Source organism: Nothobranchius furzeri, chromosome 11, assembly GCF_043380555.1.
Source record: "Nothobranchius furzeri strain GRZ-AD chromosome 11, NfurGRZ-RIMD1, whole genome shotgun sequence".
Classification (NCBI taxonomy): domain Eukaryota; kingdom Metazoa; phylum Chordata; class Actinopteri; order Cyprinodontiformes; family Nothobranchiidae; genus Nothobranchius; species Nothobranchius furzeri.
Genome location: NC_091751.1, coordinates 65,679,715 through 65,697,507, shown reverse-complemented (window position 1 = coordinate 65,697,507; position 17,793 = coordinate 65,679,715). Strand labels below are relative to the sequence as shown.

Sequence of the window (17,793 nt, the reverse complement as noted above, 5' to 3'; positions counted from 1 at the left end):
TTGGCTGTAAACAACAAAGTGCGCATGTGCCGCCGGCAACTTTAGCATATGATACGGTGGCTGGTAAGGGTCACCGCGCCTACACCGCAGCCACAGTAATCCAACGAGATAATATAATTTTTTAAAAACAAGACAGTTATTATTATTGTCAATATTTTTACAGGGGTTTACCTCTACACCGGTTACCGTGACAACCCTAACTACAAGTTAATTTATTTTTTCCAAGAGCAGTTGAGACTTTTTTGGTGAAGTTGAGTAAGGCCACGTAAGTAGAATGATTTTCACGAAAGCCATATTGAGTGTCAAAAGAATTCTTTTGTAGACTATTTTTTCCAGACTTCTCTCACTGTTGCAGACTTCTGAGCATATTTTGCCCCGCCCACATGCTCTGAGACATCTGCGTTCCTGAGAAGAATATGTGAACTAACTCTAGCCACATGGGGGTGGGCAGACACTACCAAGACCGGACCAGGCCAGATGTGAAAATGCTATTTGAGCATATAGGGCCCTGGTACCCCATGCTCCTAAGTACCCCAACAGGAATCCCTCTATAGTTGGAACACACCCTGTGGTCCCCCTGTTTAAATTGCAGGACCATCACCCCGGTCTGCCAATTTAATGGAACTGCCCCTGATGTCAACGCAATACTGCAGAGCTGCATCAACCAACACAACCCCACAACATCCAGAGCCTTAAGGAGCTCTGGGCGAATCCCATCTACTCTGTGGCCTTGCCATTGAGAATCTTTATGACCACCTGGGTGACCTAAATTAAAGTGTCATTAGTCATCACACACTAGTGGAATTCATCTCCGCATCTGACTCATCACCATGGGGAACGGTGAGCTGCAGCTGTGGCCTCGCTCGAGAAGTATTTGGTGGTTTAACTCCTCCCAACCCTTTGAAACCGAGAATCAAGCAAGGAGGCATTGGGTCCCATTGTTAAAGTCTTTGGTATGACTTGACCACGATTAGAACCCCAATCTCCCAGTCTCACGGCGGACCCACTACCACTAGACCACTGAGAAGGTAAACTTCAGCACCAGTTTAGAGAACCCTAACCCTTCCTCACCGGAAGTCACTGGCTCATTCCAGTAAAGGAAGTCTCTTTATTTTGTTTTTATTTTTGCTATTTTAAGCCACAAAATGTATTAGTTGAAAAGTTTAAAACCTCGGTTTGATAGAAATGAATGCCACTGACTAAGAGGAAACATTGGTATGAAAATTAATTTGTGGAGAAAAGGAAATAAACAGGGAAAGGAAAGGTGAATTGACTGGTTTGAATGGGTATCAGCGAGAAATTATTTACCTGTAAGAAATGGCAAGAGTGGTCCTGCTGCTGACTGCCCTTAGATTTGACTAGAGCTCTATCTAGGTTTAGGTTACCGGATCCTGCGCTGGCTCGTAGCTGGTTGTAGCTGCTGTTGTTGGAGTAGACCTCTCGAGCTCTGCTCACCGTAAGGCTTGATGACCATGCCCTTTTCTTCTCAAGAGGTCCGTCCACAAGACCCAGTGGCAGCAAGGGGCCACTTCCTCCACCGATACCACCACCGCTGTTATTGCTGCTACCACTAACTGGCACACATGCTGGTGATGCTGCATATTTCATATCGCTGTTGCTCCGGGAGGCTTTGAGCGCAGAGTGGTGCGTGTGGCCATGGCGTGCATGGGTGTGTGTGTGCTCGTTAAGTGTCCCATAGGGGTCCATCATGAAGTACTGCTGGGACTGCGATGAGGAGAGACTAGGAAGGGGTGTTTGGGGGTATTTGTCATGATTGTTGCTGTGGCACTGACTCACTGACATAGCCACAGGTGAGGGAGAAATGGAGAGGGAAGGTGAGGGTGGAGGTTGGTGGTGATGAGGGTGGTAGAGACACAGCTCCCGTTCCAGGTTGTCATCCGAGCTCCAATATCCAGAACCAGGAGCAGATGTTGAGCCATGAAGTTGGGGGTGGTGGTGATGGTGGTAGCTTCGATGCTTGGGCTCCGCTGATCGACAGCGCTCGCGGCTCTTGCTGCGCTTCCGTTGGCGCACTCCAGCTGGAGTGCTCACTCCTTCTGAGCTGGCCCTTGAACCACCACCACCGCCACCTCCTCCACCACCACCGCCACCATTAACACTCCCATTATTGGCCCCTTTTGATGACTGTGTGTGATGTGGCCCTTCTAATGAGTGTGATTTTGTGAAAAGTTTCTGAACTGAATGGACCAGGTGTCGAATTCTCCCAGGACTGTCATTGTTGTTCTCGTTGGCCCCCATTCCCCCACTCTGAGACAATACTCCTCGTTTGTACTGAAGTGTGTGGTAGCCATCTCTGGAAAATGGTGGCTGTTGCTCAAACGGGTCCAGAAAGCTTACTGGTACCCGAGACTGCGCTTTACCCCCATAGCCTCCTCCACCTCCTCCCCCTCTTCCTACTCCTCTTACATATGGTACCATGGCCATGCACTCATCCTTTACCTCAGGATGGTGAGATGAGGAGGTGGAGTGGCACCTCCTTGGGAAGGTTCCATATGGGACAATGCTGTTGCTGTCAGAGGGGTACGAGGTATGCTGAGCATTGTAGTAGGGCAACTCAGCTGGATGTGGCATAGGAATGGGCACTGGCATGTCCACCTGACTGAACAAATATGGCTTACGGTCAACATAGTGACCTAATGGATCATATGACGGTTCATAGGAGACCACGTGATGGTGACTCCGGCTACCGGACAGGCCTTTCATGACAAGGCAAAAAGATGGATGAGTGGAAAGAAGAATGAATGGATGAAAGATGCCAGGCCTGTAATCAAAGAAGGGCTGCAGAGGACTGTCCGCAGGGGAAGGGCTGCAAACTGAAAAACAGAATCAGAGGAACAACAAAGCATTATTTAAAGTAAAGAAGGCAACACATAGAGCTCCTTCAATAGTCTATATTTAATTAATATTTCAATGGTAACATCATTGCTGTGTTATAGGTTTGACAGTATTTCAACTTTTAAACATGTAACCTCCAGAAACAGCCATCTTACCGTGATGGAGAAGTTTGAGTGTCCTAATGATCCTAAGAGCTATGCTGTCCGAGGCACTTTGCCTCTAGTAGGGTCTCCCATGGCAAATTTTTCCTGGGTGAAAGGCGAGACAAATGGGTGTTCAGAAGATCATTTATAGAGATGACAACAGTGGATCAAAGAAATCAGTTAAGTGGGGTACCCGAGTACCAACCTGAAGACAGATTTAGGGTTTGAGTATGTGTGCGAGCACTTGATGGCTATGCTTAGCTTAACCTGGTTTTGACACCTGTGAATTCCTCAAAATGTACTGAAGATGGAAAGAAGGGTTTAGTGCAATGTTGACTAAGTAGTAAACCAATGAATTTCGATCTCCAGACACAAAAACTGGTAATTAGAACACGGAACATCACTACAGAGGTGAGGAAATAGTTGGAGTTGGGACTTTTGGTAGAGGTTGAGTAGTACAAGTTAGATAGTGTTATTAGTCTAGGCCCGAATGCACCAGCAATATTTAATTTAAACTAAGATTAGCACTAATCAGAGATTAGTAGAACTAGGTTTAAAATTTCTCAAACCAGGTTTATAATTAAGCATAGCTGCTGATCTTGACTGAACAAGCTAGTTAAAAAAAGTTAGCTGAGTTTTTGGAATGCCAGCTAGATTCAGTTGAGATGTGTGAAAAGAAGACGGTGGTGAAGATGACCTCCATCTTGGAACACCCCTCCCACCCACTGCGTTCCACTGTGGAGGCCATGGACAGCTCCTCCAGTGGCAGATGTGATGTAAAACAGAACACTATCATAAGTCAATCATCCCCTCTGCAGTAAGAGTGCATAACTCCTCAGTTGAACTGGTACTGGCATTATCATGTTTCACAATAGCATCAATGCAATGTTCAGTATGTGTTCAATACTTGTGCAATACCAGATGTACATCAAGCATGTCTGTGTCCCTTATGCTGCATAGTTCTAGAAACCCAAGTTTCTTTTTAATTATTGTTTTTATTGGTTTAAGGTAATAATAATAACTTACTGCCTTTGTGTGTTTACCTGTACTTTTGTTATTTTTCTTCTTCCTTTTCTCTAATTGTATGTGCTGCTGTAACGAGTGTATATCCCCACCGTGGGATCAATAAAGTCTATTCTATTTTAAATTCGAAATAACTTGAACGTCTTTAAAACCATAACAAGTAGAAGCGCTAAAAGCCTTTCTTCTGAAGAAAGATGTTTGAGCCGTCACCGGTCGCCTTTTGACTACAGCTACAAAACTAGAGCGTCGCGCGGTACAGTCGGCATTGGTTATCTTTGAGCTGGCTAGTCCCGCCCCTCATGTGCTTCTCCGCCTGTGAGTAACCAGACTAGTTCTCTGTGTAGAATTAAACATAGCACGAGTCACGCAGGCCAGGCTAGGGATGTCAGGCCTGGCAGGCCTAAACATATTGTGAGGGATTGCTGGGAATGTCTGGCGGAGTCTCTCGTCAGAAGGAGCTTCAATTCCCACATCCGACAGAATTTCGAGCACGTCCCCAGGGAAGCGATTCTGGTCCACCATCCAGCATCTCATGAGTGGAAAGCAGTTTGCTACAACACTGTTTAATGTGGTGATGGTGTGCTGCTGACCTTGACTTGGGATCGATGAGTACTTCAAAGACCTCCTCAATCCAACATTGACCATGTGAAATCTTCTAGTGAGGAAGAGGACTCTGGGGACTTGGGTTGGGCTCTCCTATAAGGTTAGGTATCGGTTTTTCCTGGAATTGTTCCGATATTTTAATTTTGATTCCTAGTTTTGATTCCCAGGTTGCTGACTAGAAGAGTCTGCAGCCGATCTCCCTTGAAAAAAACATGATCTGCAAATTCTGATCAACGTCTTTCAGAGCTGATCACACCAGCTGCCTGTCGCTACTAATCTGCAGCCTGCAGAGACACAGAGAGCAGCGTCACGTCTCCCCTCCCTTCGCTCACACTGCGCAGGCGCGCAGCAGCAAAAATGTGAAAAAACAACGCATCTGCCGCACTTTCGCTCCGTGATGTAACATTTGCATTTTGCAGCAAAAAGTACCACACAGAGGTAGGGATGGGTACCGAATTCGGTACTTTTTAAAGTACTGACCGAATTCCACAGTACCGACTGAGCACCGATTCACTTCATTTGAAACGGTGCCTCGTTTCAGTACCCGTCCTTCACAATGAGAACTTGCCTAGACAGCTGCACATGAGCAAGAGCGTTATGTCGTCGGTCGCTGCGAGCCAGTTGTAAACAGAGCAGCATGGTAGAAAGAACGAACGCTAAAGCTTGGGTCCACTTCACTAAATGTGATGGGTAACTGGGTGATGATGAAACCAGTGACAACGATCTAAGTGAGACATCCTCATCTTAATCTGCTCCGGTAGGTAAATAAAATGTTTAAGATAACGTTAGCTTGATATGTTAGCTTCCGTTTCACTAATGGTGCGTTTGCTTTCTCCTCAGAACTCCGAAATTCCGACTAGAAGAACATGAACGCGCTCTAAAGTTTGGCGTCACTTTACTAAATGCGACGGGTGATTGAGTGAAGATGAAACCAGTGACAACGATCTAAGTGTCAGGCATCATCGTTTAAATCTGCTCCAGCAGCTAAATAAACTGTTTAAGATAATGTTAGCTTGATATGTTAGCTTCCTATGCCACCATTGTTATCAGCTAATGGTACGTTCGCTTTCTCCTCGGAAATTCTAACTTCCCAGTAGGAAAAATCAATTGAAAAAGGACAGCAAAAGGAATGAAGATACACAGTAAATTTTGTTCACAGTAAAGATGTTTGCTTCAGTTTAATTATCAGCTTATAAAACTACAAGGACGATGTTAAAATACAAACAGTTGTATGTTATTTATCGTGATATTTATCAAATATGGTTATATATTGAGAAAAATTTATATTTAATTATAAAAGAGAATTAAAATATTAAACACTCAAAAGTATTGAAAATTGGTACCGTTAAGTACCGGTATCGATTCGTAGGTACCGGGAATTAGTACCGGATCGATTCAAATGTCAAAGGTACCCATCCCTACAGAGGAAGCTCATTAAAATGCATCAAACAGTGGATTTAACATGAGTTTTAAAGAACAAACTCTGGGTGGTTTTGGCTCACTGCAGAAATAAAAACACACATGGATCATCAACAGTCAAACAGCCATTTACCAACACTCGTCTGTGTGAGCGTGACCTTCAGACGGCTGAGCAATGACCTGTAAAATAATTAAAGTCATCATGCCAGAGCAGCCTTTCTCTGTGGTGGACCACACCGGGTTCTGGCCACTAGGGGCCGATAGGGGTAATAAATAAATAAATATAATAAGAATAATAATATTCACATAATAAATGTCACAACACACAAACACTATTTAGTCTGTTGAGAGTTTTAATGTTTTAAATCTGTTATTTGTTGTTGACAGCAGCTGCATTTAATCTTGAGTTTCCCTTTAACTGAACTCAGTGTTTCCCTTACATAGGCGTAGCCATGGCGGCCCGCCACGGCTGAAATCTTACTGCCACGCCTACAAGATCCCAAGTTTTATTTTTTTTTTTGCGCTGTTTCCCGAAGAAGCAGCGGGAACTACTATGTTGTCGCTTGTGATCACAGCCGGCGGGCAGCAAGAAGAAAGGGGCAGGCAGGGCAAGGTGAAGTTACAGCATAAGTTACTGAGTTTAAAATTAGAAAGGTAGCAGTGGATATAATGCTTTTTGGTTTACATGTTTCAGTAGCATTAAGATAAACGAGTGTTGACGATCTTGACAGGGTTTCCTCCAGTGCTTATTAGGCCAGGTTCTCCTCCCCCCACCAGGCTAAGCATCACTTATTCATGTAAAATTTATTTATTTTTTCATGTCTGACTTTAACCGCATCTAATACTGTATTACGGCGTGAGCGCAACAGCGACAACTTAAGATCGATGCATGAGCAGCCTGAGAGGTCGAGTGTTTCATCTGAACCCTTAAAACCTCCAGCAGGCTACGCTGCACTATTGATGCGTTAGCGCGCGGCGCTAACAACTTAGCGACATAACATGTCTCGGAGAAAGCGTAAAAACACGTTGGGCGCTTCTTCTGAAGCGGGAAAATAACACCTCTTCTTAAGCAGAGCACGACGTTGCCTCGGCTCGTTCACGGCCGAGCCGGACTGAGCTCGATAACATTGACCCAGTACAGCCACTGGGTCGTTGGAGCTGCCCCGTGACTGCCTAATGGAAAACCAGCGGGTTTCATCAGACTCGTAGTTTCTTGTTTTTGCTGGGGACCCCCTGTATTTTACCGCTCCCTCCTGCAGTCTTCCCATATTAAAATTTAAAATGATTCTGTAAATTCTGTGTATCAATAGAAAATATCTCTGCCTCTGCCAGCTGCAGTAAATGTAGTTTCCAAATAATAAATAAGAGGTACATTCATCTGTGTATCTCCTTTGATCCGCATTAGTGATGTTTTCAGCACCAGAACAGTGAAGCAAAGAAAGATTTCTGAGTTTGTTAGTAATTTTATTTATTAGGTGCATCTGACCTGTTCTATTTTTCTCTGAAATGAGATCAAATCAGTGCTTCTATGGGTTGTGTCCAATCTGCACTGGAAAATTTTACTTTATTTAGAGACGTGTCATAATTTCTCCCCAAGCCACAATGGTGGGCCAATCACAGAGCTCTATCCGCTTTGTGGGCTAATCAGGGCCCTTTATTTGTCTGGTGGGCGGGATGATGCAACAGAGTGGAACAAGATGGCGATAGCTAATTTGAAATGGCTTTTACATAAATTTTGGGCCATTTGGACCTGGACTTTATTAGATTCAGGAGCAGATAGATGTATTCAAGTGCTTTTTTTAGAAAAAAAAAGGATGTATTTTCGCCATCTTCAACAGCGGACCGTCTCATTTACCGACATCCGTTGCAGCGAGTATGTCGCGTTCATTGTCCAGTAGCATGCAGCGATCATTTGAAAGACAACAGTAGAACCCGCCCCACGACCGAGAGCCGTCAATGGAGCATTGCCAGACTAAATAATATATTTATTTAGTCTGGCTTTCCAGGCTAAGAAGTAAGTCCAGAGTGTCCATGTTTATGACTTAGGCCAGAGCTGTGAACCCCATTATTAAAAAAATAAATAACAATTTTAAAAATCCTTATATTATGCAAAACTGACTTTTTTCTTCCTTTTTGCTGCCATGTGAGTCTATTTCTGATGACACTCCAAGCATTAACTTATTCACTACCAATGACAAAAGTCGTCGTTTGCATTTTTTTCTTTGTGGGCGTCGGAACGAGCCCCTGCATTGTGAAAACAAACATCCCAGCTCTAAAGCCAATCGTCATCTGCGTACGTCACACGTCACGTGATCAGGAAGCAGAAAATCCAAGTGTTAGGAAATCATTTTGGACCGCTGCTGTAAAAAAAAAAAAAAAAAAAAAAGAGGCACGAACCGGAAAAGCTTCTGCTGATCACAATTCGACAATGAATCATGAAAGAACGGATGACGTTCGAAACGCGCGGATTCTTCCTGATGTAAGAGGTGAGTCTACTCTTTGTTTTAGAAGTTTGTCTACTCTTTGTTTTAGAAGTTTTAGTGTTGACATCATCATAGAGCGGTACAGTAAAAACACTGAAAAACGCTGGCAGTGAAGGACTTTTCTGATCAGGAAACGGCTGGCAGTGGATGAGTTAATAAAAGCATCCATCTATTTTCTTTTAGTGTCTGATTTCAGGAATTATTTGCCCCAAAAAAAGCTATTTCAAAAACTCCCTTGTTGTGATGTCACAATAAGGACAGTTAGCATAGAACCAACCCTCCTCTGTCGAACAGGAGGAGCAGCGGCTCTACTCTGAACACCTCCAGATGTCAGAGCTTCTCAGCTGTTACTGAGTGGGGGGAAAGTGGGCGTGGCCAGCAAAAACTTGCTTCCCTTAAGGGGACAGAGCCCTATTTGTGGAAGGTACTGATAATGTTAATAATAAAGCTGCTGAAATCACTTGATGTAGAAGTACTTGTGCAAAGAATCTGATGAACATATTTTTTCTAGATGATTGAACTAATATATAAAATAAGGCCTAAATAAGGCTGGGATGTGAATCTGCGACCTGCGAGGAAATAGTGCTACCATTCAGTGTTAGTGACATTCGTTCATAAAATAAAGTAAATGTCAAGAGAACATCGTTTCTAAGTACTGGACATTAAAGAAACCCCCACAAGAAATAAAGACTGATGGCTGAATGCCCCACCAGTGTTTTTTAACCACCTCCAGCAGCATGTTTCAGACTCGTATATGCCAGGCACACTGGATTGATGCTGTGTGTGTAGGCGGAAGGAGAAATGAAAATAGGGTTGAGATCAAGTTATTTTAGGCTAAATGGAAGCTGGCAAACAAAAAGATTTTGAGTCACTCTCTGAGGGTGAATACCAGGATTGAGGCTTAGAGGATAGTCAGGGTAGCCCGGGGGAAGATACTTTATCTAAAATTGCCTCCTTGTCACAGACAAAATGGATGAGTGTGAAGCTGCATAAAATTGTGGGCGTGTTTGAAGGAAATGTCTGTATTTGTAATGAATTTTTACTTGGCAGAGTTCAGAACACGGCTAACATCGCTTTAGGAAGGTTCTGGTCAAATGGTAATGCGTGGCTGTTTCTGTGAGAATAAACTGCAGCACGTTTCTAAGTTTCTAATGCTTCCATTAACACTAATGCTTCTATTACTATTAATAATAATAACTAAATGGCAAAGCTAAAGGTTCTTAAGAATGCTTCGTTTTCTAACTACAAAACAACACGACAAGCAAATCTTTTTGTAGGTGACCAAATGGACCAGATGCAATAAAATAATCTAACCGGTTTATCCCATTTATTTTATTCAAGACTGTTCTGTCTGAATACAGTAGATGAGAACAACTGCATTTACTTCAGCACCTATTATATTATATTATATATATTAGATTTAAAACACCTTACTTACTCACAGAAAATAAATCCTGGAAGCGTCAAAGCTAACTTTTTATTTATTTACAAATCGCTCGATTAGCCTGAAGCAGCAACACAGCTCAAATATTCAGCATCTGCCCATGCAGCGGTGACCACAGGTCGTTTCCTGCCCTCGGATGGATTTCGTGCAGTTCATAAATTGCCCGCACTCTCCATCGCTGTTTGCTTTGTTTGTCTTTCCACTTGCTGACAGAACTGCAACATGGAGGGCATTAAATCCATAAAATCAACTCATACAGTTTGCCTTTATGCTGATGATATCTTGCTCTTCCTCCAAATGCCACAGACATCACTCCCTGAGACAATAACGCTTCAAAACAAATTCTCATCGATTTCACTTAGGAATCAATATTCCGACTGGCCAGTATGATTTAACCCTCTGGAGGCAGGCGTTGCAGATTTGCAACAGTTAAAACCTACCTACCTGGTTACTCCACATACGTATTTCATGAGCATTTTTTAACTCAGAAGTACTCCTGAAGGACTTAGTTGTTCGTCCTTTTATCAAAACTTATTTTGAGCCCGAGAGGGTTACAGCAATTAAAAATAGATGTTGACCTGTAAAAGTGAAATAATTTAGGTTGGCTTAGACAAAATAATAATATTATTATCTTTTATTTAAGGCATCTTTCTAAAAACTCAAGCAAAAGGGGGAAAAAAAAAACACAAGATAGCAATTGCATAAAAATGACAGCTACTAAACTAAACTAAAAGTTTATTTTGTAATCCGACATTAAAAATGGAGTCACGGGTAAACTGAATGAATCTTACTCAGGCAGCAGTATCTCAGGTGGTAGAGTGGGCTGTCCCTCCCTGCCTGCTGGTGGTGGTCAGAGGGGCTGGTGGCGCCTGTGCCCGGCGGCCTCGCCTCTGTCAGTGAGCCAAGGGTAGCTGTCACTACATCATAGCCCATCACCTCCAGCGTGTGAATGTGTGTGTGTATGAATTTTATATACATGTAAAGCACTCTGGAGTCTTCTGACTCTGGAAGGCGCTATGCAAGAGCAGGTCATTTATTACTGTCATCCTAAAAATGGGTTTTGAGTGAAGCTCCTGGAAAACAAGAGTGATGTGATTAATAAATGGTGTTCTGGTGATCATATGTGAATTCTAAACCTTTAGCCGCGCTCTGAGATTTTCATGTTGCTGAAAATGAAAATAGTTTCCTACAACTGTCTCCTGCTTCAGCTTCTCATAGAGAATAGACGGTGAAACTCTAGGATTTGAAAATCCTGACAGATCTACGTCACACTGTCACTTAACGTTCATAGACTCACCGTTCTTGGCTCACGATGGGAAAAGCTGTTGGTTTAGTGTCCAGGAAACAGCAGAGAACATCTCAACTAGCAGAAGCTACCCATTAGCATTAGCAACTCCACCACACAGCAGAACTCCTCTAAGCTTGTGTTATTTATGGAGATAAAACAGCAACGTTGCAGAGCAAACAGATTCAGTGATTGAGTCACATAGCTGTTAGCCAATCAGAGGCCAGAAGTCTGAATATAAGGAAATAAGACTCCAAATCCTGTCGTCTGAACCTACTTTCTCCTCTAGCTGACTTCTACATCCTTAAACAGGCACACCAGTTTTCTTCCCCAGAGTAAGACTTACAATGCATAAAAATATCATTTTACAATCTCTCATACAGTTGAGTTTTAATATCACGCAACTAGACTCTGAGCTTCCATCATCACAATGAGGAATGAGCAGGAATGAGCCATCTTACGTCAAAATATCCTTTATATGTTTGGAGAAATTTTGAAGGTTTTCAACAAGTCCGCTGTTCGCTTTCCATCTATCATCATGTCATTCTACATGACCCTCCTCAGTGTAAGAAGTCTGTTGTAATCTGTGTGGAAACCATTCTTCCATCTTCAGTTTTCGCCCACAAAGTATTATGATTCAACACATTCCTCAGAACAAGGAAGGGGAAAGGGGAAAAAAAAACATGAGATGAGCAGAGCGTGGGCTTAACCTCCATCTTTCTGTCTATCTCTAACTCGGCAGAGATCAGCGTTGCACCTCCTTTCTCAAATATCAAACCCTGGGTTTGTGCACACGCCTGAGAAGCACACAATACGCAGACAGAGAAAAAGGAACAGCTCCGTGGTGGGAAGTGTGAAGGAGGTGGGGACGGAAACAACCAGCTGACAGTGAGAGAGGCATGAATCATAGCGTCAATGCTCTTCTCCTCCTGTCACATCCCTGACTAATTATGCAACCTGATTACTTTAGACTGTCACATGATCAAACCCTTCAGTAAATCCCTTCTCCTGTGGATGAGGATCAAATAAGAGAAAAATGGTGTTGAGCTTTACTAAAGAAGGAGGTGATATTAATACAACTGTGTGGATATTTGCAAATTCCTCATAACTACACTAAAACTAATCAATTTACTTCCTGGAGTTAGTAACTCAGTAGATTAACAATGTAGTAAGAAGTATATGAAGTCAAGTTTCTTGGATATTTAAGGGGACATACAGTACGTTTTATGCAAACTCAGTTGGTACTTTAGCGCTGCCTCTACTGCTTTTATCAGCCTCTTTTAGAAATCAATGCCACCAGTTTGCCGCAACGCTGAGCCAGCACCAGGGAGTCTTAGGTCATTTATGAGGTCACACCACGGCGGTAAGTAGGCGCATTTAGATTAGGCGATGGCAGTACAAAGGGTGTATGGGGGCGGTTTCTGCGCTGCCGCGAACTTCCATTTAGCTTGGACATATTGTGATCGAAGCCGCGATCGTTACGTTTTTTTGACTAGCCACTTAAGATGGTGTCTGTCCTCCACAGTTCCTGTGAATGGTCAGGTGATCTGAGTTTCACCTCTAACAAAGAGAAGCTGCTGGATCTCTGCATCGCTCCAGTTTACCATCTCAGCTGATTCTGCTCAAAAAGTGAAACCTACTGCCCATGTTTACTTTCATTTTCAATATAGTTTCCTGCTGAAGCTCGGCAGTAATTCCAGCCGTGATTGTGACACCACCCTCTGTTGCGACAAGGCGTAATATGCATTCACAAATCCGGCGTTGTGGCAATATTAACCATACCTGCAAACTCGGAGGGTGTGAAAAAGGTGACAACTACAATGCCGCCCCCCCCCCCCCCCCGAAAATACAACTAGCCTTGGGAAAAATCTATAAAGGTAAATCTGCTGAAGTCCATTACAGAAAGCTGTTATTTAGTGGTGATTTTGTTCAATTTGACAACCTTTAAGGTCAAAGGAGCCTCTCGGATGAGAGGTGAAACGTCTTCAAGCAACTCAAAGAAGTCCAGACGCTTTTCTTTCAAAGCTCCTTAGACTACAATGACCTGGATGACTGAGAACCTTCACAGACCTTTAAGGTCAAAGCCGCTGCGAGAAGTTATCTTGACAGCACTCATACTCATTGTGAGTGCCTCTCTGCCTCATTGTCTGCAGTGTGCTGTCTCTGACTCTGATTGGTCAAATTATGACATGTGACAAACACACTAGAACAAGTGTTTGTGAACAAGAGGAGTCCCCTTTCCTTTCTCTAATTGATTTCCATAAGAGTGACTGAAGCCCATCGCTGAAACCTGGCATTAGACCCCCCCACCCCCCACCCCCCCACCCCTTCAAAACCAAAACTCTTCGGATCCACACGATTCACGTGAACGCCACATTTGACTTCAAAAAGGGCGATTTTCGCCGAAAAGAGACAAGTTTGCAGGTATGATTACTACTCGGCGTGCCGGCACGAATGCCACAACATTTCCACATTGCCATGCCACAGTCATAAGACACACCATGGCGGCATTATTACACTGATTTGCCGGCATGGTGTGTCTTCTAAAAAGGCTAGTAACACTCCAAACATAAATAAAAACTGTTCATCTGTTTTCTGTCAGTATTTGGTTTCAGGAAATATTTATGATGTCACAATAAGGGAAATTAGCATAATCCCATTTCAACTGTTGGTGATGGAGGAGCAACAGCTTTATTCCAAGCCCCTCCCAGATATTGGACCTTCTCAGCAATAGGGAGCCTATGTCTCCTCTCTTCCCAGTTGGCTCATGGGTCCCCGGAAGAACGAAAAAAATGAATGCAAGTCAACGAGGCTAAAAGAGCTCTTTTCTAATCCGCTTAGCCTTACGCCCTGGATCACACATATGTTGTACTGCAATTCAAATGAAAAGTAATGATGGATGTTTCGACCATAAAAGTCACATACTTTGAGATTTATCAGCTTATAAAAGTTTGTAATTAGCATGACTACATCGGCACGTCACATATGTGACGTCACCACATAATCGCCTCTCCTCTAGCGTAGCTGCTACTTACCACATGACCAGATTTATGGTGGTTTTTCCTGGGAAGTATTTGGTTTGCTGAACTTGCAGCCATTTTCCCTCTGTTCTCCTTTGTGTCTGGTTTGATGACGTCACTTTCGTGAAGCGCATTTGTACTCCTGGACTTATTTTCACAAAAAACCTAAGATAGCGTTTCTCCCATTCGAAAACAAGCGCGTTCTTGGTATCCAAAAGCTTCTTTAAAATTCACGGACATCATATGTGAAATCCGTGGATGAGAACAAATGGAATTAGAAAATAACGTTTTTAGCCCCATTGACTTGCATCATTTTTTTGTTTTTCATGGTCCGGAAGTAGATGAGCGTGACTTAGGTTTCCTATAAGCAGCCTGAGAGGGGAATGTGTGGGTGTGGCCAGCTCCTGCTGTGTGTGTGTTTTTTTAAAGTGACAGAGCCCTGACATGGCTCATTCGTGAAGGTACTTGAAATCGCTTTTCGTGAGGCAGATTTTGTGCAAAGAACCTCATGAACATATTTTGTATCGACCATAGAACTATTATACGTTCAAAGAAAGTGAGATTATGTGCTCTATAATATATACAATTACTATATCAACAGTATCCTTACTTTTTCTAATAAAATGCATCAGTTTGTGGTCTATTAGCCCAATAAACTCACCTTTTCAAATCCCCATCATTGCAGATTGGTTGTTAACTGGAAGAGACTGACATCTTTTGTAACTGGTCTGACATCAACACCAGTTTTCTAGGAAAACACAAGATACAAACATTCAGAGTCAAACATACATGCACCTGCACAGGTACTACAAAGGTTACATTAGTTCAAATATTGCTTCTAGAGGAGCTGCACAAGCTTTCAAAATGTATCAGTATCACGTTATCAGTGTAGGCACTGTCAGTATATGGAGGGACCTTCAACAGATCAGACAGAACCAGCACACTAAAAATATACTAGGATACCACATAGTGTCCCACTCTACAGGAGCATCATGATGACACAACATGTGGGTTTATCATGGCTGCTGTCATCATTGCAATATTCAGTATATATATATTTGTACCTAATTTGGTATAGCCTTAGTTTATAGTAATTCCTTAACTTTATTCATAATATGAAAGCTCAAAAACCATTTGGTTCTTGCGCAGTGTTTTGAAAAATACTGTCAAATACTGCATGTCCACACTCACTTATAAAACAAAATTAATGAGCAAAACCTGTTTAACTGGTTGTTGTTGTGAGCTGGGCTGCAGCTCTGAGCTGCAGGGGTGGGGATAGGGGGTGGCTACTTGTGCTCAAGCCTAGGGCTGAACGATTCTGGAAAGTAATCTAACTGCAATTTATTTTTTTCGTCAATATTGCAATTGCGATTAAATTCACAATTATTTTCTCAATTGGCTTCCCTAATTTTTTCAACTCACGGAAGCAAATATAAATCTATGTAACTTGAACTGAATAAAAACAAGTTTATGTAACTACATACTTATCTACATATCATATCTACAAGTTTATTTGTCTTCATACAATACATAAACACTCACAAGTAAAGACAAAAATACAAAAACATTTGTATTTGAAGGTGCAATGCTTTGCAGCCAGGAGCACATTCTTCTTCCGGATCTTGGAGAGTACAGACGCTTTTTTTCTCCTCTCCCTCCCTCTCTTATCCCAAGACTCTTTGTCCTGTCTCGTGCACGGTGCTTTCTGCATTTTTTCTGGAAACTGGAAATTATTAAAATGGATCTGGTCAGTTGGTCTCTCAACGTGAACGGGAGAAGGGGCTCCCGGATGCCCCTCTGGGACAGAGCCAGCTGGGTATATCATGGACTCCTGGAAACAGTGGAACCTGATATGCCTCTCTCAACTGTCTGTAGAGGATTCTGAAGATGTCTGGATGATCATGGTTTTGGTGTCGGAATTCCTGCTGTTTGGCCTGACCGGTTACCTGGCTTGCTGGGAAATTAACGAGCTTTCGAGGAATATTGGCTCAATCCCGGAGCTCAGGGATGGATTACACCGCGCTGTGAATGCACAAACTCATATAATTGTCGAGATGAGTCATAAGCTTGGAACTTTGGCTGAGATTCAGGCTCTGACCCAGAAGGTGGATTCCATCAAGGACAGAGTTGTGGACGGATCAGCACGGATTGGGATAGATTAATTACGACATTATTGGATCTAGAGGGGTTGATGACCAACAGAACTCTAAGGCAGAGAGGAAATTATCTCTGCCTGTCCCCAAAACAATTCTTATCTGAATCTGGTGCCCTTGGAGCCTGTGAGGATGAAGTAAAAACTCCCCCCTCAGAAGAAATGTGGAATGAGGCTGTCGCTATGGCAACTCTTCTCCCTATCCCAGCCTGGGCGGGACTGTGACCGGTGAAGGCCGTGGAACTGTATCTAGGAGTCAATGTGCCCTCTAAACCATTATCTCCCTCCCCTGTCCAAAGAGAGGTGAAACGCGCTGCTCATGCGGCTGCATGCACTGAAGTGAAGATAGCCCCAACCCTACCTCCCCACCTAGTGGACACTTATGTTGTGTAATGTCTGAAGTCTGTGTGCATATCTGTCTGAGGTGTTTTTTTGCATAGCAAAGCTACCCTCTCTGGTGAGGGTAACTCTAAAGTGCCTTTTTCCCCTCCCCCGACTCTATCCTCATATAAACCCTCTTATTATTACAGTAGCGTGACTCGAGTTGCGAATGACCACAGTCGCCAATTCTTGTCATGTGTGTGTATGTATGTATGTCTGATCTCAGAATCGTGTGTACTGAAACTCTAATTTCCCTCTGGGATTAATAGAGTATTATTGTGTTGTATTGTATTGTATCCCCTTGAAGGAGCATAAGTCTCCTTCCGTTCCGGTCGGCTCATGGTTCCCCAGAAGAACGAAAAAAAAATGAATGCAAGTCAGCGGGGCTAAAAACGCTATTTTCTAATCGCTTTGCCTCAGACCCTGGATCACACGTATTTAAAGGAGCATTATGGAAGTTTGACAGCCAAAACATGTATAGAAATAATAAATATCTTCTTCATACATTCTCCTGCAATGCCCTGGTCCTGTAGAATGAGCCCTGGCATTTTTACTGTGATTGCCTGTTTTTCTGTAAAATCACAGAAAAAGAGAGATGCTCGGGTCGAGCAGGCTGCTTCATGCGCATTCACACTCAGGCATAGCCCGTAGCATTTGCTATCCGTAGCTTTAGCAGCAGAGAGTGAGGTAGTGCCACTTTGTCGCTGTTCCTAAAGCCTAGTGATGAACCTAGCTACATTTCTGAGGACCCTTAGCTACTTTCTTCTAGATATTTCCTGCAAATTAGCAACAAAATAGCCATTTTGTCTGCCTACAGAGCACTTCTCTGCATTTCTCCTGAAATCACTACTCTTTTTTGGAAATATGGACTTAATTAACTGGTCGTTCAACGCAAATGATAAGATTTTTTCTACGATAAGAACGGAGAAGGGGGCTCCCACCTGTCCCGAGGGGACATTCGCAGCGGGATATGCACTCGATTCT

At 43.0% G+C, this 17,793-nt stretch overlaps 1 protein-coding gene across 8 annotated transcripts in view; it reads right to left on the bottom strand.

Annotated features, from left to right (window-relative positions):
* dlgap1a (discs, large (Drosophila) homolog-associated protein 1a) overlaps window positions 1-17,793 on the bottom strand; it is a 142,110-nt gene that overhangs the window by 98,037 nt on the left and 26,280 nt on the right. For 5 of the 8 annotated variants that reach the window (XR_011515507.1, XM_070541761.1, XM_054746514.2 and 2 more), the window contains 3 exons: window positions 14,938-15,024; window positions 3,012-3,104; window positions 1,309-2,834 (listed from right to left, as the gene is read on the bottom strand). Coding sequence is in view for 7 of the 8 variants with exons in the window: in XM_070541761.1 (XP_070397862.1) it covers window positions 1,309-2,724 (1,416 nt within the window). In the remaining variant the exon portion in view is untranslated. The remainder of the gene's footprint in view (window positions 1-1,308; window positions 2,835-3,011; window positions 3,105-14,937; window positions 15,025-17,793) is intronic. The other 3 variants (XM_054746553.2, XM_054746618.2, XM_054746486.2) reach the window with 3 other exon arrangements.